The sequence below is a fragment of the Labrus mixtus genome, chromosome 24 (genome assembly GCF_963584025.1).
Source record: "Labrus mixtus chromosome 24, fLabMix1.1, whole genome shotgun sequence".
Taxonomy (NCBI): domain Eukaryota; kingdom Metazoa; phylum Chordata; class Actinopteri; order Labriformes; family Labridae; genus Labrus; species Labrus mixtus.
Genome location: NC_083635.1, coordinates 4,587,146 through 4,603,388, shown reverse-complemented (window position 1 = coordinate 4,603,388; position 16,243 = coordinate 4,587,146). Strand labels below are relative to the sequence as shown.

Sequence of the window (16,243 nt, the reverse complement as noted above, 5' to 3'; positions counted from 1 at the left end):
ACACACACACACACACACAGCTAATGATCCAAAAGGTAACACAAGACTTACAGCGCATGCTTCAGTGTGTATTGGAAAAGAAGACATTTACCAGAATGTGCTGCTGCAGACTTCTTTGAACCTTTCACAATGCTATTCTTCAGTGACTTAGTATTTGATCGGTCTTCCTCGTTTCTTCACGTTTGAAAAAGCATTTGGTCCACACTCTGAAACTGAAAAGTCTCCAATAAAACTGGGACTAACGGCATTCATTTGGTGCAGTCGTTCATTAGCTGTGCTTAAAGGGTACTGGTGGTTTTACATGTTGCAGCCCATTAACTCTAAATTTATATTACCCATAACCATTTCCCAAAGCATACAATTAGACTTTTAGAATCCATTTAAATCATGAAACCCAACTTGACCCTTGCTTCTTTTTTTCCATTATTTTTGGCCACTGTGGCAGGTCGGTAGAACTGCCTTGCTAACATTAAATAAGGCTACGTTCAGTGAGTAAAAAGCATCCTCTGCCCTTTTTAAGAATTCCTTTATAACAGCTGAAAACTCATTGAATGCTAAGCTAATTGAATAAATAGGCAGAAACGATTGAGTTGAGTGCATCCAGTTTTCTCAGAGATTAACCAGATTTTACGATTGATTGAGTTCTTTTTTTTTATTCCTATCAAAATGAAAAATGTGAAAGTGACCATCACACTGGGCCCTAGCTTGATTATGTCAGTTGCATGAGTGCATTAGCGCTGTTTGTGTCTAGCATCAGTTTTAAGGTTTTTACAAGCACTAATACAGAACTGTTTTTGAGCATACATCGTCTATATCCTAAAGTGTTTTATTTCCAAGAAGAAATGATTTGAAATGACCCTTAAATAAAAAGCAGAAGTGCAGATCGCATGATTGCTTTGTATGAATCGCTGAAATATTTCCCAATTATTTTTTTCTTTCATACAGCAGGACTGTTCTCCATAAGAGGCGAGGGCATTAGCTGTGTTTTTCAGCCAGGCCTGCAAACGTCCACACAACACACAAACCCAGACGCACAAACACACGACCTATATATACTATCTGGCCTTCTCATCATTTATCTTACAGCGGCAGAATCAGGATAGATCGGTTCAATTAGACTGGCCTTTAATGTAATCTGTTTAATCCATTTCTATCATCAAAGCCAATACCTACCTCTCTCCTTGGAGAGCGGGATTAGCCCCTCCAAGTGCATCTCGGAGAGCGAGCGTCTCGGCTATAAAAACGCAGCCTCGGAGTTGCTGAGATCTCCTCGATATTTGCTCTTTACAACCGGCTGTGGAGCAAACAGAGTGTCTCGAGTGAAGTTTTAATGGGTAAGGATTTAAGATGTTCATATCCTCGCAGAGATTGCGACCGCCGTTTGGCACAATGCACAGTGCCGTAATAAAAAAATATATAAAAACACAGGAGAAGTTTGACGCTTCCTTTTTCTCTTTTCTGCTCGCAGATTGCTGAGTTGAATTCATCATCAGTCCTCTCCATTTCATGTTAATATGAGAATGATCAGTCTATCATACTTATCATACTTCGTGCAGTTTAATTACTGGGCAAGCTCACCTGAGCACCCAAGCAAACCGTCACCATATTATTTGGTCTTAATAGATAGAAAGAGAATATAGCTTCATGAGGTTTTGCCTCTTTTCATGATTTCTCAAAAGATATTCACAGTTAACACAGCGTCTTTTCGCTCATGTTCCTTAACAAACATATTGAAAAACAACTGTTCCAAGCCGCTTCAGAGCTCCAATTCTGATGCCTTCCGTTTCCCATTTGTAGATTTCCGTGCTACCTTATTGAAAAAGTGTCTTTAAGCACCCAGGGGGGCTGTGAAACCCATTCAAAATCCATGACAAATTCTCCCCCCAAAAAATGTCTGGCTGTCAATGCGGCAACGAGACTGTTTTCGAAATTCATGGATTTCATCCAACAGCTGCAATCTGCTTTTACCTGCTGAGATTTCCGCGGGGAAGTGGGATTTCATTCGCAATACCCATCTATCCATCCCCCTACCCTGCATGTCTCTGTGCTGGCGCTGTCAGAAGAAAGACGATGCACAGGTATTTACTACAGCTGCTATTTTAGGCTGCAAATGCATTTTTTAAGAGAGTCTGCTTACACTCTGTCAAACTGTTATTTACTGGGTGAAATCAGGATTCTTTTCCCTGCACCTGCCTTTGTGACAAAAGCAGTTTAAATACACTATTTGGAATATTGTGTACTCCTCCTCTTGTGGATTACCTGCGTGATTGCCTTCCAGGAGAATTCCCCCATGCAGCATTAGCAACACTGCTCGTCACAGTCGATGGAAGAGCTCCCATAGCTCTTTTTACCGTGTCTGGAATGCCTGCAGATATTAAAGCAATACATGAGGCGGCTTGTCTGAGCCCATTGACTTTGTGTTTTTAATGGCTTCTGTTCGCGTGCGCTTTGCAGAGATGTGCGAGGACACTTCAATGAGAGTTGCGGGTAAAGACTGTGCGATAAAACGGTTAAGTCTGGGTAGGCTTGTGGAAGACGAAATTGTCCACCAAAGCCTGTTCATCATGCTTTCACTACACACACACACACGCAGTAGACGGTGTTGTGACTCGAGTGGAGCTGACAGTTTTGATCAAAGTTGATTGATTGGACTACACAAGGCAGGGCAGCACAAAGCAACATGGTGGGGTTAAGAGGTTGGTGCTCCTGTGGCTTCTGCACCCCCCGTTTGTTAACACAATCCAAATTGCAAAGCATATCTGACAATGGATATTGATTAGGCGAATGGGAAGGATCAATGCTTGTTGATTAGGCAGAAAATAAGGGGGGGAAATCTGTCAGCGACTGTTTAGGAGGTTTAGACATAAATAGTTTTTTTTAAAATGCTTTAAAACATTACATGAATATACATATAGACTTAGCCGTCTGAATCATATACATATTAGTTCCATCCATCCATCCAACTTTGTACCCTGCATGTGGATCAAAAGAGGACCAAGAATGGAGCCTTGGGAAACTCCGCTTCGGTTTGTAAACTTAGGCCACGTTTAAATCAGACGTCCAAGACTCTTTCAGGGAATACCGCGTAAATAATTTACAAATATGCTTGAAGGTGTATGCTTGATGTTTGAATAATAAGTCAAAAACAGATTTATAAATCAATCAAAGCCTAATTATTAATACAAATAGAAAAGCTTTGATTATATGAGACATGGCATCATTCTAGTGTATAAATGAATCAGACATATATTTTTATCCACACATTTCTTTTCTCCAAATATTCCTATTATCATGTAGCCCGAGGCTAGTACATCAGTATGCCAAAGAACCCACGCAAAGGGAGATTAAATGAGGAAATAAATTGATGATTTCAGTGCAGAAACTAATGTGTGAATACTATGTGGCTCAACAGTAAGGAGGTCTACTTTCCCTTTCAGCGCTAAAGCATTAATACATGTGCATTTACTGCCATCTGCTGTTCTCTGTAAGCAAGTGCATGCAAAAACTGTTGGCATTTGTCAATGGCTGCTCATTGCTGCAGCATTTTATGTTCAAATTAGGAATATTTCCTTATTTGTCCTTAAGTGACTCTCTATGGGAGTTATACCTCTATAGTCCTCTAGGCACAATAGTTTTATGTATACCCTTTACACTGAAAGTGTTTTTTTCAAAACATGAAGAAACAATCCTTAACTCAGTCAAGCAATAGAAGGTTCCTTCTTTAATTGCAGACATGTTCATTTCTGGCAGGAGACACAGCATGAAAAGCATGTTTTTCATGCAGTGTAAACCGTTTCAGCTCTGGAAGTCAATGTGTAACTTGGTGCTCTTATAAGGACGAGCTCAAACTGCAGAGTCATAGTATTTGGTAGGTTTGGCACTTTGACGCCGAGGGGAAAGATCATGCAGCAGCGTACCTGCAGTACAGAGTAGCACCCCATGAATTAATCAGCAGGATTAGGAGCTTCATGGAGATGAGGGTAAGTGTGGAGGTTAGGGGTTTCAACTTCTAATAGGGTATGCATGTGTATGTTTTGATGCTGTTTTATGGTGTCTTTAAGACTTCTAATTTAGGTTAGGTTATTTTTTGACAGCTGTGGAAAACAAGAGACAAATATAAATTAAAGTGCCAACTGACATTCTCTCTACATGAACAGGTTTCTTAGTATGTGGTGACTCTAAACCAGTTCAATGGGTTTCATCTTTAGGAGAGGAAGAGCTGTTCGCTTAAAGGTCAGTTAAAGTTCAAGTTTTTGAGCCACACCAATAAATCATTGCACTTAATGTTTCACAAACTGGAGCTGTTTAATGATTAATTGAAACAATAATGTGACATAAAACGTAAACTGTATTGTTACATAAAGTTTGTGTTGGAGGGTAAGATAGGAAGGGTTCTTATGACTTGACTTTGGTAACTTTTTAATGCAAAATTGTCTTGATTGAGGTAGATTTCGGGGCAGAGATTTGATACTGAAGTAGTTATATGAATGTAACTTTCCTTATTTTAGACCAACCACTTCAAACTTGCAGTAGATGTGGGCTGTGGTTCTGGTCAGGGGACGATCCTATTGGCTCCACATTTCGCCAAGGTTGTTGGAACAGACATCAGTAAGGCCCAGCTGGAGATGACGCAGATCAATAGCAACCCTCCAAATGTATCGCACAGGTGAGACAGAGGGAAGGTGTCAGAGTTGAAACTAGCCTTTCCAAGATGGCCTTTTTTTTTTTAAATTATCATGATGTTGGAAACATTTTTCCAGATTCCAGAGTTCTTCCTCTTTCCCGTTACATTTTTCTGACCACTCTCCAGGCATTGTCCAGCAGAAGAGCTGCCGTTCGCCTCCGGTGAGGTCAACCTTGTGACGGCCATGACGGCGGCCCACTGGTTCGACCACCAAAAGTTCCTCCTGGAAACTGACAGGGTCCTGAGGCCAGGAGGCTGCCTGGCTCTCCTGAGCTACACCATGGACATGGAGCTGGAGTTTGGGGACGTCTCGGACACGCTCAATGACATTTGTAAAGAGGTGCATAATCCAGTTACTAGACATTTGGAACAAGGAAAAGTTTGGACATTTTTCAGCTTTTATCCGATACTGGTCATTAAATCCCCCTTGTTTGAATCAGTTTCATGCTGCCCTGCTTCCATTTCGAGACCCCTACATAGGATCGAGCTCTAGGCAGATCTACTTAAACATGTTTGAGTCCTGCTCTTACCAAGACAAAGAATGGTGAGTGTTTTGGACTTTACTTACAAAAAGATCTCACTGAAAATGTTTCATGTGTTCTGTGTACGAGTTTTTCTTTTAAAGGCACTGAAAACGTTCCTACAGCCATGGATTGGTGGAGTAAAGCATTCGAGTCAGACATGTATAAGCTGTGACATTTGGGAGTTATCTGGCACAGAGCAGCTTAAACCTGAGCAGTTGGGGGTCCTGCTCAGGGGGCATTTCAGTGTGTAGTCAAGGGAGAGAAGAGTGTTTCTTATTCCTCATGCCACTCCAATTCACCCCAAAAATCCTTCACAAGATTACATTTAATGAAACATTTTTTTTTAACATGTATTTGATGGTTTTATTACATTTTTGTGTTCAGGAATGAGTGTTTCAGGGCAAAAAGTACCTTGCCACCGAGCAGTTACATCGGCATGGTTCAGACCTTCTCCTCCTTCGAGAAACTGCGCAAAAAAGGACCCCGCCGAGGCCGAGCGTCTTTCTGACGACATCAGGAACAAGTGAGATATTAACCTCCAACTCCATCCACAAGTCTAATCTTTAACTTTTGGCCCCTGAGCCCTCACCTCAGCACGACGCTGATCTCCTAATCTCCCTCTCCGAAAGCATTTATCACCATCAAAAACTGCTGAAAGTTCGTCTTTGAATACTGTCACAGTCTTGGGCATTAATCAGAAAAGCCAAACATTGCTTGACTAAGCTTAACCGTTGAAGGCTTTTACTGCTTTGATAATATAGACGCCATTAATTCCCCTACCACTGACAGGACAGAATAGCCCAGCAAGCAAAATATATAGAGGGGAAGTGCTGAGCCATAACTTTCACATGGATAAAAAAAAGTATGACATTGTATTTAATTACTATCAGACTTTGTGGAAGATTTACGCACAGCTCGGCTCTCTTTGTCTGGGAAGAGTTGACCTGTGTTTAGTCTTGCATGGTGTTAAGGAATGACTTTAGAGGTCTCAGCTAATATATTACTTCAACTATTTTGCTAATAATCCAATAAGTTTCAAGACTAAATCATTTTGTCTCTTCTTGTTCTCCCCCAGGTTGCTCTCTGCCATGAAGGCGTCTCCTCCGGAAACCGAAGTTACAGTTGTTGTGAAGTATTTCTATTGGTTGGCGAGCAAACCTTAGACCAACGTTTTTACTGTATCTTGTACCCTTTAGCAACCAACAAAAAGGCTTATTGTGATCCTTTGTTAGCAACTGTAAAATTGCAAATATGCCTTATATTGTGATTATATAGCAAGTAGAGAAATGCATTTAAAAGCTCTTAACCCACTCCTAAGAATTACAAGATACCCTACCAATCTTTGTTGGATGGATGTTTCAAGATGGTTAATAAAAAGCTGCACAAAAATATAGAACCGGATGGAACAACCATGTTTAAAGAGTTTTTAAATGTATTGTATCATTTTATGGACTTGTTATTTTGGAATAATAAACTTCTATTACTATATCATGGCATTTCTGGGTCCCAGTTTGGAAACCAAAGCTGCAGGTTGTATTAACACAAACCTATGCAGCCCAGTGTGTTTTGCTATTATTCTGACACTGAAATTGCATTAAAATACAAAGTTGCGTCCTTTTAAAAGAAACATGTTGTATAAATCTGTTTGAATACAGATATAGGACATAAAGTTGCATGTTTAATGACGTCCAGGATTTTGAATTGGTATGTGAATACAAAGCTTTTCAGGTTGAACACTAGATGGAGCACTGTCATAAAGTGATGGAAGAGTGTTCAGCTGAAGTCCACTTTGTGCCTTATGTACAATCAAAGTGATGGCAATATTTTGATGCTTACAATCTAAACCATCAATTATTCTTGCACATTAATATATTTTTTCTCTTTGGAATTTAAGTGTATTTGATGATAATTCATTTGGCAATTTTTCAAGTCTACATCTAAAGCTGTGATAAAAAATAATGTCATTGAATATCTTTCTCTAAGAGTCTTACAGACAGCAGATGATTTCTGATGAGAATCAAACCACCATTGGGTTTGTCTTTCCTCATTTAAAAAGAAACAAAAACATTAAAGGACACTGACATTTCCCCCCCAACTACTTCTTTTCCTCACATTTCTCCTTTCCTCTCTTTCCAAGTTTATACCAGTCATTCATCCAAGTCTTCGTGCCTCCCTGAGTGTCCTCCTCTCCAGTGTTATTTATGCTTTCACAGATTGTTTAGGGCCACGAGAACAGATGGTAATTAACATGCATGGCCTCAAAATCCCTTGACTCACAAAGGCGTAGTCATTTTCCCCTGACAAACGTTGACATTTATCCGCTACAAGTGACTGCACGGATAAATTCTCATTTTATACCAAATAGAGATTTTATTACATATTATTACAGTTAGGTCAAACAGCTGCAGTCAGTTTTTCATCTAATGCACAAAATTTACAAAGTGGCCATTTTACTCTGAAGTCACACCCACATGTTGCATGGGAAGCAGCCATCATTTGAATGCTCCTTCATTTATAATCAACTTACTGGATAATGGATCATACAAATCTTGAGGAGTTTCTGGTCACATTGAAGTTAAAATGTTTGTTTGGTATGTAAAGCAAGCTCACAACAGCTAATGTTAGCGTGCAACACATTTCAAGAAAAAAGCACAACAGTTGGCCAGCAAAAAACACTATTAGCTTGATAACTTTCCTGACAGCTAGCTAACATTTCTGCTTGCTAGAAATGACACCTTTTATTGTATCATCACAATCAAATGTTATCTCTGAACATATTCAACACATGCAAAGCCAGCAGCTTGCTAGCAAACAATACTGTAAGCTAGCAAGGGATTAATAAAGTATGAAAGAGAAAGGGGAAAAAAAAGTTTCTGTTTGCTAACAAACATTAACCTACTGCTAGCTAGGATACTGTATTTACCCTGCAACATAATCAAATGATAAGGTTATCTAGGAACAAATTCAACACATTTCAAGCAAGCATTTTGCTAGTGAACAAAAGAGCTACTGTCTAACCAGCTAGATGACATTATTTGTTAGCTTATATTACTGCTAGCCAGAAAGTAAGCCTGTAACTCAATCAAATGCTAATGCTAAAAACGAATTTCATGAAAACAAGCAAAAACATCCGCTTGCCAGCTAACTGCTTTCTTGAAATTGCACCTTTCCTATCTTATCCTGTAACCCAATCAAGTGCAAATGATATCAAGGAAGTTATTTAACACTAACTTAAGCTTTTGCTGTGCAACATCTAACCAATTGTCATACAAAAACAAAAGCACAGCAGTACATTTCAGCTTTCAGTGATGTTGGGGGAAAATGTCAGCTGATATGGTGAATAACAGTGAGTAAGTGCATTTATTAAACAAATTAACAAAAAAAAAAACATTGTAATGCTTTGCTTCTGTCTGTAATGAGTCCATCCATCCAAAACCCAGACTTTATAAAACCCCCTCTGTGCGTTTACTTCTCCACACCACCAGGGCAGTCATGAGCAGCGTGATCAGGACTGGCACTGCGATGAACGGGGCGAGGATGGCGATGGGCGGGTCGTGGAGGAGCCGGCCGGTCAGGGCGCAGTCGTGGAAGTAGACCCGATGAACCTGCATGAAGAAGCGATCCACTACCTGATTGGGCCAGAAGCAGTCCACCTTCAAGGCCACCTGGTAGGTGCAGTTTGTAAGACCTTCGTAGATCCTGTAGAGGGCGACAACACACATTTAAATCTACCTAAACGAATCCACAAAGTAAAAAAAAAGAACAAGTGAAATCCATTCTCTCCATTCTGAGTTACACAATTTAAGAATTACAGCCTCTCATTGGTTCTTTGAAACGTCTTCTTTTAGACTGACACCAGAGTAGGGATTCCTGTTGGTCTGAAAATAGGCAAACAAGCGTCTAGAGTTACTCATGGGCTTATTGCAGCTAAATTTAACTGCTAGGTGGAAGAGGGCAGGAGAAATGGAGATGCATACCAACAGCATTGCCCCATATCAGTAGAGATTCTGTTCCTGATGGCTGCTGTGTTTAACTGCATAGCTGAAGGCCGAGTGGGCAAGTGGTCAGAAAGCCCCATAAAGGACCTTTCAACTTTAACTTTCCAAGGGTTGTATCAAACGTTTAATATATTATCTCCTCCCTTTCTTATTTTAATAACAGCTCAATATTATAAGGTTATTTTAAATACTTCAACCACCACAATGTACAAATGAAAGTCTCATGGGTTAGTCTGAATGTGCTGTAGCTTGTTGGTGACACAACTTCGTTTTTCCATGCCCCTCAAGGTTACAACGCTGGATCAAAATAATGATCTCTGGGCCTCTCTTTAGCTCCTCCTCTTCCCCGGAATTTGATTTGATCCAAGTTTATTGAGTTGAGTTATTTGATTATGGGCAAAACATGTCTTTTTAAAATTGTCTTAAATAATATCGTTTTTGCAATTAAAAGATGCATGATTGGCGGATCGTGGAGGAGCCGGCCGGTCAGGGCGCAGTCGTGGAAGTAGACCCGATGAACCTGGATGAAGAAGCGATCCACTATCTGATTCGGCCAGAAGCAGTCCACCCTCAAGGCCAGATGGTAGGTGCAGGATTAACTTTTATGTTTTTTATTACTTTGAAGCATAAAATACATTTCACATAAACTCTGGAAATAGGAATTGCCTGAAGTTATAGTCACACATATACCAGTGAACTGCTGTATGTACTGTCCCTTTAAGTACAGAATTATACAGTGTGTTTTTGTGTGAGATTCCAGTTGTTGGTGTCTGCATTTGTACTTCAAATGACTTGTAGATTTCCACCCTACACTCTAATGCTTCTTCAAGCAATCCATCACCACCTGAAGCTGTTTCTGAAACTCACATTGCAGCTGGAACACCTCGGATCAGAATTAGGATTAAATTCAGAGGTTAAAACGCAGGATGTGGACTAGAGCTTGAGGTCATGATTAGGGATTGGACTTGTTTGGGTAAAAGTTTGAGGTTAAAGCCAAGCGGCTCTCACAAGCATGTTTTTACATATGTTGACTTTGGAAGGTGTTTCAGTCAATACATAGTACTGCTGTCATTGTGTTGCTTTGAGCAATGCAACATGCTAATGATGCAATCTTGTTCTATTTTGAATCATAATTTGTTTCTTGAGTCTCAAACTAACAAGCAGTTCTCACAAGGGGAATAAGGTATCGAGAAAAGCTGCAAACACTGTGTGTGAGTATCACACACAGTACACCCACACACCAACGTGCACTTACACAAAAACACACACATTCCAAATGAACAGATTCAGTGGTTTTTAAATCCTTACGATAATCTGATTGCAAAATCAAAATTTGGCACTCAAATCTCAAGTGTTAATTAGACTGAAATCACATTCCTTCAATAGTGAACTTTTGCTTTATTCTTGAGCACACCTACATTGTCCTTGGGTCTTAGTTGTGATTAAAGTGAACCCACAGAGGGTGCTTACTTTGTTCTTTGAGAAAGAACGACACCATCAACAAATAAGTACAATATGTGCTTGCAGCTGAGATAGCAGAGTCAAAATGAACCATATTTTCTCCAGAAGTCGTTCCTTAATTAAACATTTGAAACTCTTTCGCTTTATATTGGATATCATTGCAAGGTGTTGTGTCATCTGAGTCAGATGCAGTTAAAGGAGTGCAAAGATAATGTGTGTAATTAGTTTCATATAAGCCTTAACTTTATGTGAAGAATAAACAAGTAGAACATTTTAAGTCAGAGGATATTCTTTCTTGGAATACTGCACTGGATCTTTGGTATCCAAACCTATGGAAACCTTTAGTTGAACTGTTTCATAAATGAGAAGACTTTTCCCCTCTTCTTGGCAGACATATTGTTTTGACTGTGACAAACTTGGAACAGATTTATGGTGCCGGATGGCACACAATGAAACATAAAACTGGTATTAATATATATGTCCCTTTGCTCTGTTTGGATCTCACCTGAATGTCAAAGTGAATACACTGAATACACTTTATAAAAAACTACGCCCCCATGTATTGGACTTGATGCACAGATGTGAGTGTTTTTATTATTTCCCACTTGACTAATTAGAATTATTCATACTCTGATTAATACAGACTGTCAGTGTAAACAGCAAAACAGCCAGAAATGACCGGCTGCAGAAAATAGAAGCACACCTCTCAATCAATTTTCACCCAAGTAATGAAGTAAAACAGCTAGGTCAATGTCTCAAGTAGTCAAAATGTGAAGCTGCAGGTACCCCTCTGCACTGTACTAACTCATTTATTAGATTCTTGCTTCACACATTGAGCCAAGAGCTTGTAGACCGGTCGTAACAGGACATGTAATACTACAGAAGGAACCGACAAAGGTTGCATTTTCACCTTTCATCCTCAGGGGAGAAATTTTAAAAGTCACCCCAGTTGTGCTTTAACCAATTTGTCTTACCTCTGTTTTGTAACCAATCTACAATCATAGCCTTTCGGTTTCAGTGTCTCTAAATTGGTCTGCATGCGCTCAGAAGGCTTATTTGTGTTGTTCTGTTTTATATTCTGCATGGTTTATTTATTGGGTGCACAGCCAGGTCTCCAGTGGACCTTGACAAAAATTGTTGCTAGGAGTTTGGTGACGCAACTGCCAACCCACTATGTGCCAGTGCAGATTATTTTTATATGATGAGTTACAAATGCACACAGACACACACACAATCTCACACTACCACCAATTATGTGCTGGACCAAGAGGAGGACAGTGAGCCAAGAGGGAAATCACAGTTTTGACAGCAGCTTCTCCTGTGGGCCTCCTGTCTGACTCATCCTCTGACTGCCAGTATTTGGAGAAAGCACCGCTCAGAGACACAATCTGACACAAACACACAATATAATGTTCAGCAGAGGCACTAAAAGGCTGTGACCGTGCGATGGGACTGTTGAAACATGGACTGGAGTTTGTGATGGCCTAAAGGCAAACTGCATCAGATAGTGTCAGGGCAACATATTGTGGGTAGCATAAGTCAAGACTCACAACATTATTCTAGCACAAACCACTTGTCCTCCAGGGAGAAAAAACTTGCTTTGCTCACAAACTATTCTGTGTGCTGCATGTAATGCCTTTATAGTGTGCAAGCTCATGTTTTATTTGCCTTGCTCAGACTGATCTCCATTTGACTTGATTTGGGTAGCCAATAATACTGTCAATCTTAATGTGGGCGGGTTTAAGAGCTGTAGCATTAATTAAATATCCAAGATGACCGTCACCAATGTTGAACTTTCTAAATCCCTCATTTGGTCAGTGTAAGTCTAACTGGATGGTAGTGTTACAGTAAATGTTGGATTCTTAATCATGTCATGTCAAAAGTCTGAACTAGAAGGCTTATGAATTTGATGTTGATAAAAGCGACCTAGCTTAGCCTGGCAGCTTTCCACTACAACACTCCGCTGTGTCTCATTACAGGGGTAGTAACCATCCAAGGACCCAGCCTTTGTAGCCCCAAAGCCCGCTCAGGTTGGACTGAAATGAGACAGACTGGTCTACAGAGGACTTTGTGTCACTAGCTGTTCCATTTTTTTTGATATCTGTAGCTTTTGAGCGATTGAGTTTAAACCAATTGCTTACATTTCAAACTCTATTACCCGGCCGCTTGAGAGTCCACCAGCTTGTTTGAATTGGTGCACAAGGAATCATGGGATTTATTGGGGCCATGAAGGAAACGTGGGATGAATCCTTCATTGTGCCAGGGAAAGGAAGATGCATTTGTCAGCCACATTTGAAGTAGCCTTGAAAACCGGCACTCACGGCTTTGACGCGATCGGTCTGCAAATGTGCAGAGGGCAAAGGATGAAAGCCCCTGAATTGGGACTCAGCTTCTTTCTCAATCAAGTAAGCGTCCCAGGCGTTTTGTATGCTCCAGTTGAAAACACCCTTTTGAGATCGGAAATGAACTCCAAGACATTTGCAAATTGCTCTGGGAATGCCTTAATTAACTTAATTAAGGGAGTTGTCAACAGAGTTGTACCCACCCTTTTGCCATAAATTGAATTTTCTTTGACGAAATTGAACACGAGTAGAAACTTCTTATTTCCCTGGTATTTCCTTTTATCCCCATTGATAACCTTTTATTTCCACTTTGCCCTCTCTTTTTGCATGACCCAGTAGTTCAACTCACTCTGTGGTAGGGGGCCAGCTACACCACAGGCCAGGGTCCAGTCCTGCCATGTCCAACCTGAACTTAGCCAGGCAAAAATCATTGATCATCCTCTCGTAGAAACCTCCATTACAGGCGGACACCGAAGGCAGGACTTGAGCTAAAGCAGCAAAGGGAAAGGAGACAAAAGAAACAAAAGGCATTCATCAAGGTATTCATTTGTGGATGAGAATTCTTTCAGGGTGATATGAGGTGATTGCAACTCGGCATCGTTGTAAAGATACAAACCTTTTTTCAAAGCACTGCAGGGGTTATCTGCAGGGCTCAATTAGGATAATTAGGAATGTGTTAGTGCAACAAACAAGGTCATGTCCTGGCAATGCTTATTCCTATCGGACCGTTTCTTCCCTATTAGGCTGTTACTTTTCCTAAGAAAAAGATTTTAATTTGCAGTCGGATCCAAATCCCATTTGTTTACTTCAGAGATGCGTGTAAACAGCCTCTTAACGTGGAGGCAGACCGCAGCCGTCCCGCAGGACTCTGAGCGGAATGTAACACCACTGAGCAGTACAGTAAGAGAGGAGGCTCATAAGCTGGCGGGAAAGGCCCGTGTGGAACGAACAGGTTGTTTTGTTGCGATCGGGAAACATGGCGGATCTCAGTCTGTGCTGGCCTGATAAGGGCCAACTGTGTGCCTATTATGTTTGCTCTGTCTCAGCTGGAGCTCCAGGCTCTCAGAGACTCAAAGGAAGACTGTTGACAAGAGGATTTCAAATGAGACACTACAGGAAAAAAAGAAAAACGGGAGCCCCGGCAGCATAACATTCACACATTTTTACATTTTCAAACGGAGGCTTGAGGCGCTTGAATAAAAAAACGAAGGTAATGTTTACGAGACGTTCGCACACATTGAAAAGCTGCACATATAAATTCTAATTGTGTCTGTTAGCGTTTTCATTTCCGTCCCCGGTTTGAAGGATGTTCTATTCCACCTGTCCGTCCATCTATTTGTTGGCAGACGCTCTCAGAGAGATCTGACATTCAAGCGTTCAAAGATGCCGTCAAACTTGGCTGCCTACCAGCATTGCATTCCCTGTTCCATTTCCAGGAGAATGAAGGCAAAAACATTACAAACGCTACAGTGCTGCTATTGGCTTACAGTTTGTAGACATTTAGGTTAGAGGAAGCACCCATCAGTTTAGCCAGTGTCTTGAATTCTGCCTGCACTGAGTCAATAGCTATGGACTTTTAAAAACGATGCCCATGGGTATGAAATGATCTTTCCAGCTCAGATGTCATTCATGTTTAACCAGCTGCTGTGCTGCTCAGCATGAGAAGCTCATTTTCAGATTCTCAGTGAACGTGAATCACAGTGATAGTAGCTTTTGAGAAGAGGAAAGTGCTGGACACACCGGTCCTCCCTAGACATAAGCGTTTGTTTTCAGTCCTTATGGGGACTGTTGTCTGAAGCTGGTCCTCGGACACCTTCAGGTGAGAGCCCCCACTTAATCTATAAAACCCGAACCATCATCTTGAATCCAGCTGCTCATCAAATCAAGGAAAACAACACATGCACAGGCTTTGACTTGAAAAATATACTGATACAAATATATTAAAATAAAATAAAATCCAATATAATATCCAAAATGCATTCTCCCTCAAAGATAGATAAAACTAGTTAACTTTAAGTTATATGGAAGAACTTTACAAATCACCGACACTCACCTGCCAACAACAACACCAGTCCCACTTTCAGGAGTGACGCGCTCTCCAGAGCCATGCTCAGCTCCCTCTCTGGAGATCAACTGCACATATCTCTCTCACTATTCCTTCAGTTTTTTATAGCCAGATTCACAAACTGCACCACAACATCGCAAACAAATAAAACCGTAGCTCATGTTGTGCGGTCAACAAGAAGGCGGCAACTGTGCGTAAAAAAAAAACCCCTTGACCTTGCACAGTGGCCGCCTCCTTCCCTCATCACAGCCCTAATCATAGAAGCCCTGCCTGTCATCTGATCCCGTAACAGCATGGAGCTTCTCACAGGGGACGAAACAAAGTCAGTGGACACATTTAGTGCCAGTCAAAATGAAACCAGGGACACGCAGCCCTTATTTGTATCGCATATAAGTTATAATAAATTATGTTAAAGTGGTAAGCATTGTAAAAAGTCTCAATAAAGTCACTTAAGTCACTTACCATGTCATGCAAAATCCACTTTACCATGTTTTTTTCTAAAACTAATATGTGTCCCTGGTCTTTCTGCAAACCCCCCCAATTGTAGTAAAGGTCCATCCTCTCCGTCTTTTTTTTCCCTTCATGACATCACAAAGGGCAGTAACCCCTCCCCCAGGTGGGTGACACTCCCACAGCTAGGTGTTTGTTCTGCCCTCTGAGTCTGCCTTCTCTCCGGAAACAATAGAGCAAGGAGCGAGATGGCCCTAGCCACATCCCCTTCCAGAGAGGGGGCGTGGTCAGACACCGCTCATTTACATATTTAAAGTTACAGACACAGAAACAGCCTGTTCTGAGCAGGGCTGAAATAGAGGGGTTTATAGGCATGATCAAATACAGGATCAGAGTGGATTTAGAACAAGAGACTTCACACACATGTTTTAGGGAGCTCTGAGACTTATTTACACTGGTTTTAAAAAAATATTATATGTGACCTTTAATATGTTATTATTCAAAAAAATATGAGGGTGGGTAGCTTAAGTGATTAGTGGGTGTGCCCCATGTGCGGAGGCTATAGTCCTCTAAGTGGGCAGCTCAGGTTCGAATCTGACCTGTAGCTCCTTTCCAGCATTTCATTCCCTCTCTCTCTCTCTCTCTCCCTGATGTCTGACTCTATCTACTGTCCTATCTCTAAATAAAGGCATAGAAAACTGAAAGATTTAGAAGAATAT

At 40.8% G+C, this 16,243-nt stretch overlaps 1 protein-coding gene and 1 pseudogene across 1 annotated transcript; one reads left to right on the top strand and one right to left on the bottom strand.

Annotated features, from left to right (window-relative positions):
- Positions 1 to 3,893: 3,893 nt before the first annotated feature.
- Positions 3,894 to 6,696, top strand: LOC132959472 (putative methyltransferase DDB_G0268948; annotated as a pseudogene).
- An 856-nt stretch (positions 6,697 to 7,552) lies between these two features.
- LOC132959473 (receptor activity-modifying protein 1-like) lies at positions 7,553 to 15,319 on the bottom strand. The gene is made up of 3 exons (XM_061032500.1): positions 15,063 to 15,319; positions 13,359 to 13,497; positions 7,553 to 8,907 (listed from the first exon to the last, which is right to left on the bottom strand). The coding sequence occupies exons 1-3, from the start codon at positions 15,115 to 15,117 to the stop codon at positions 8,652 to 8,654; spliced, it is 450 nt and encodes a 149-aa protein (XP_060888483.1). The 5' UTR covers positions 15,118 to 15,319; the 3' UTR covers positions 7,553 to 8,651.
- Between the last annotated feature and the right edge of the window lie 924 nt (positions 15,320 to 16,243).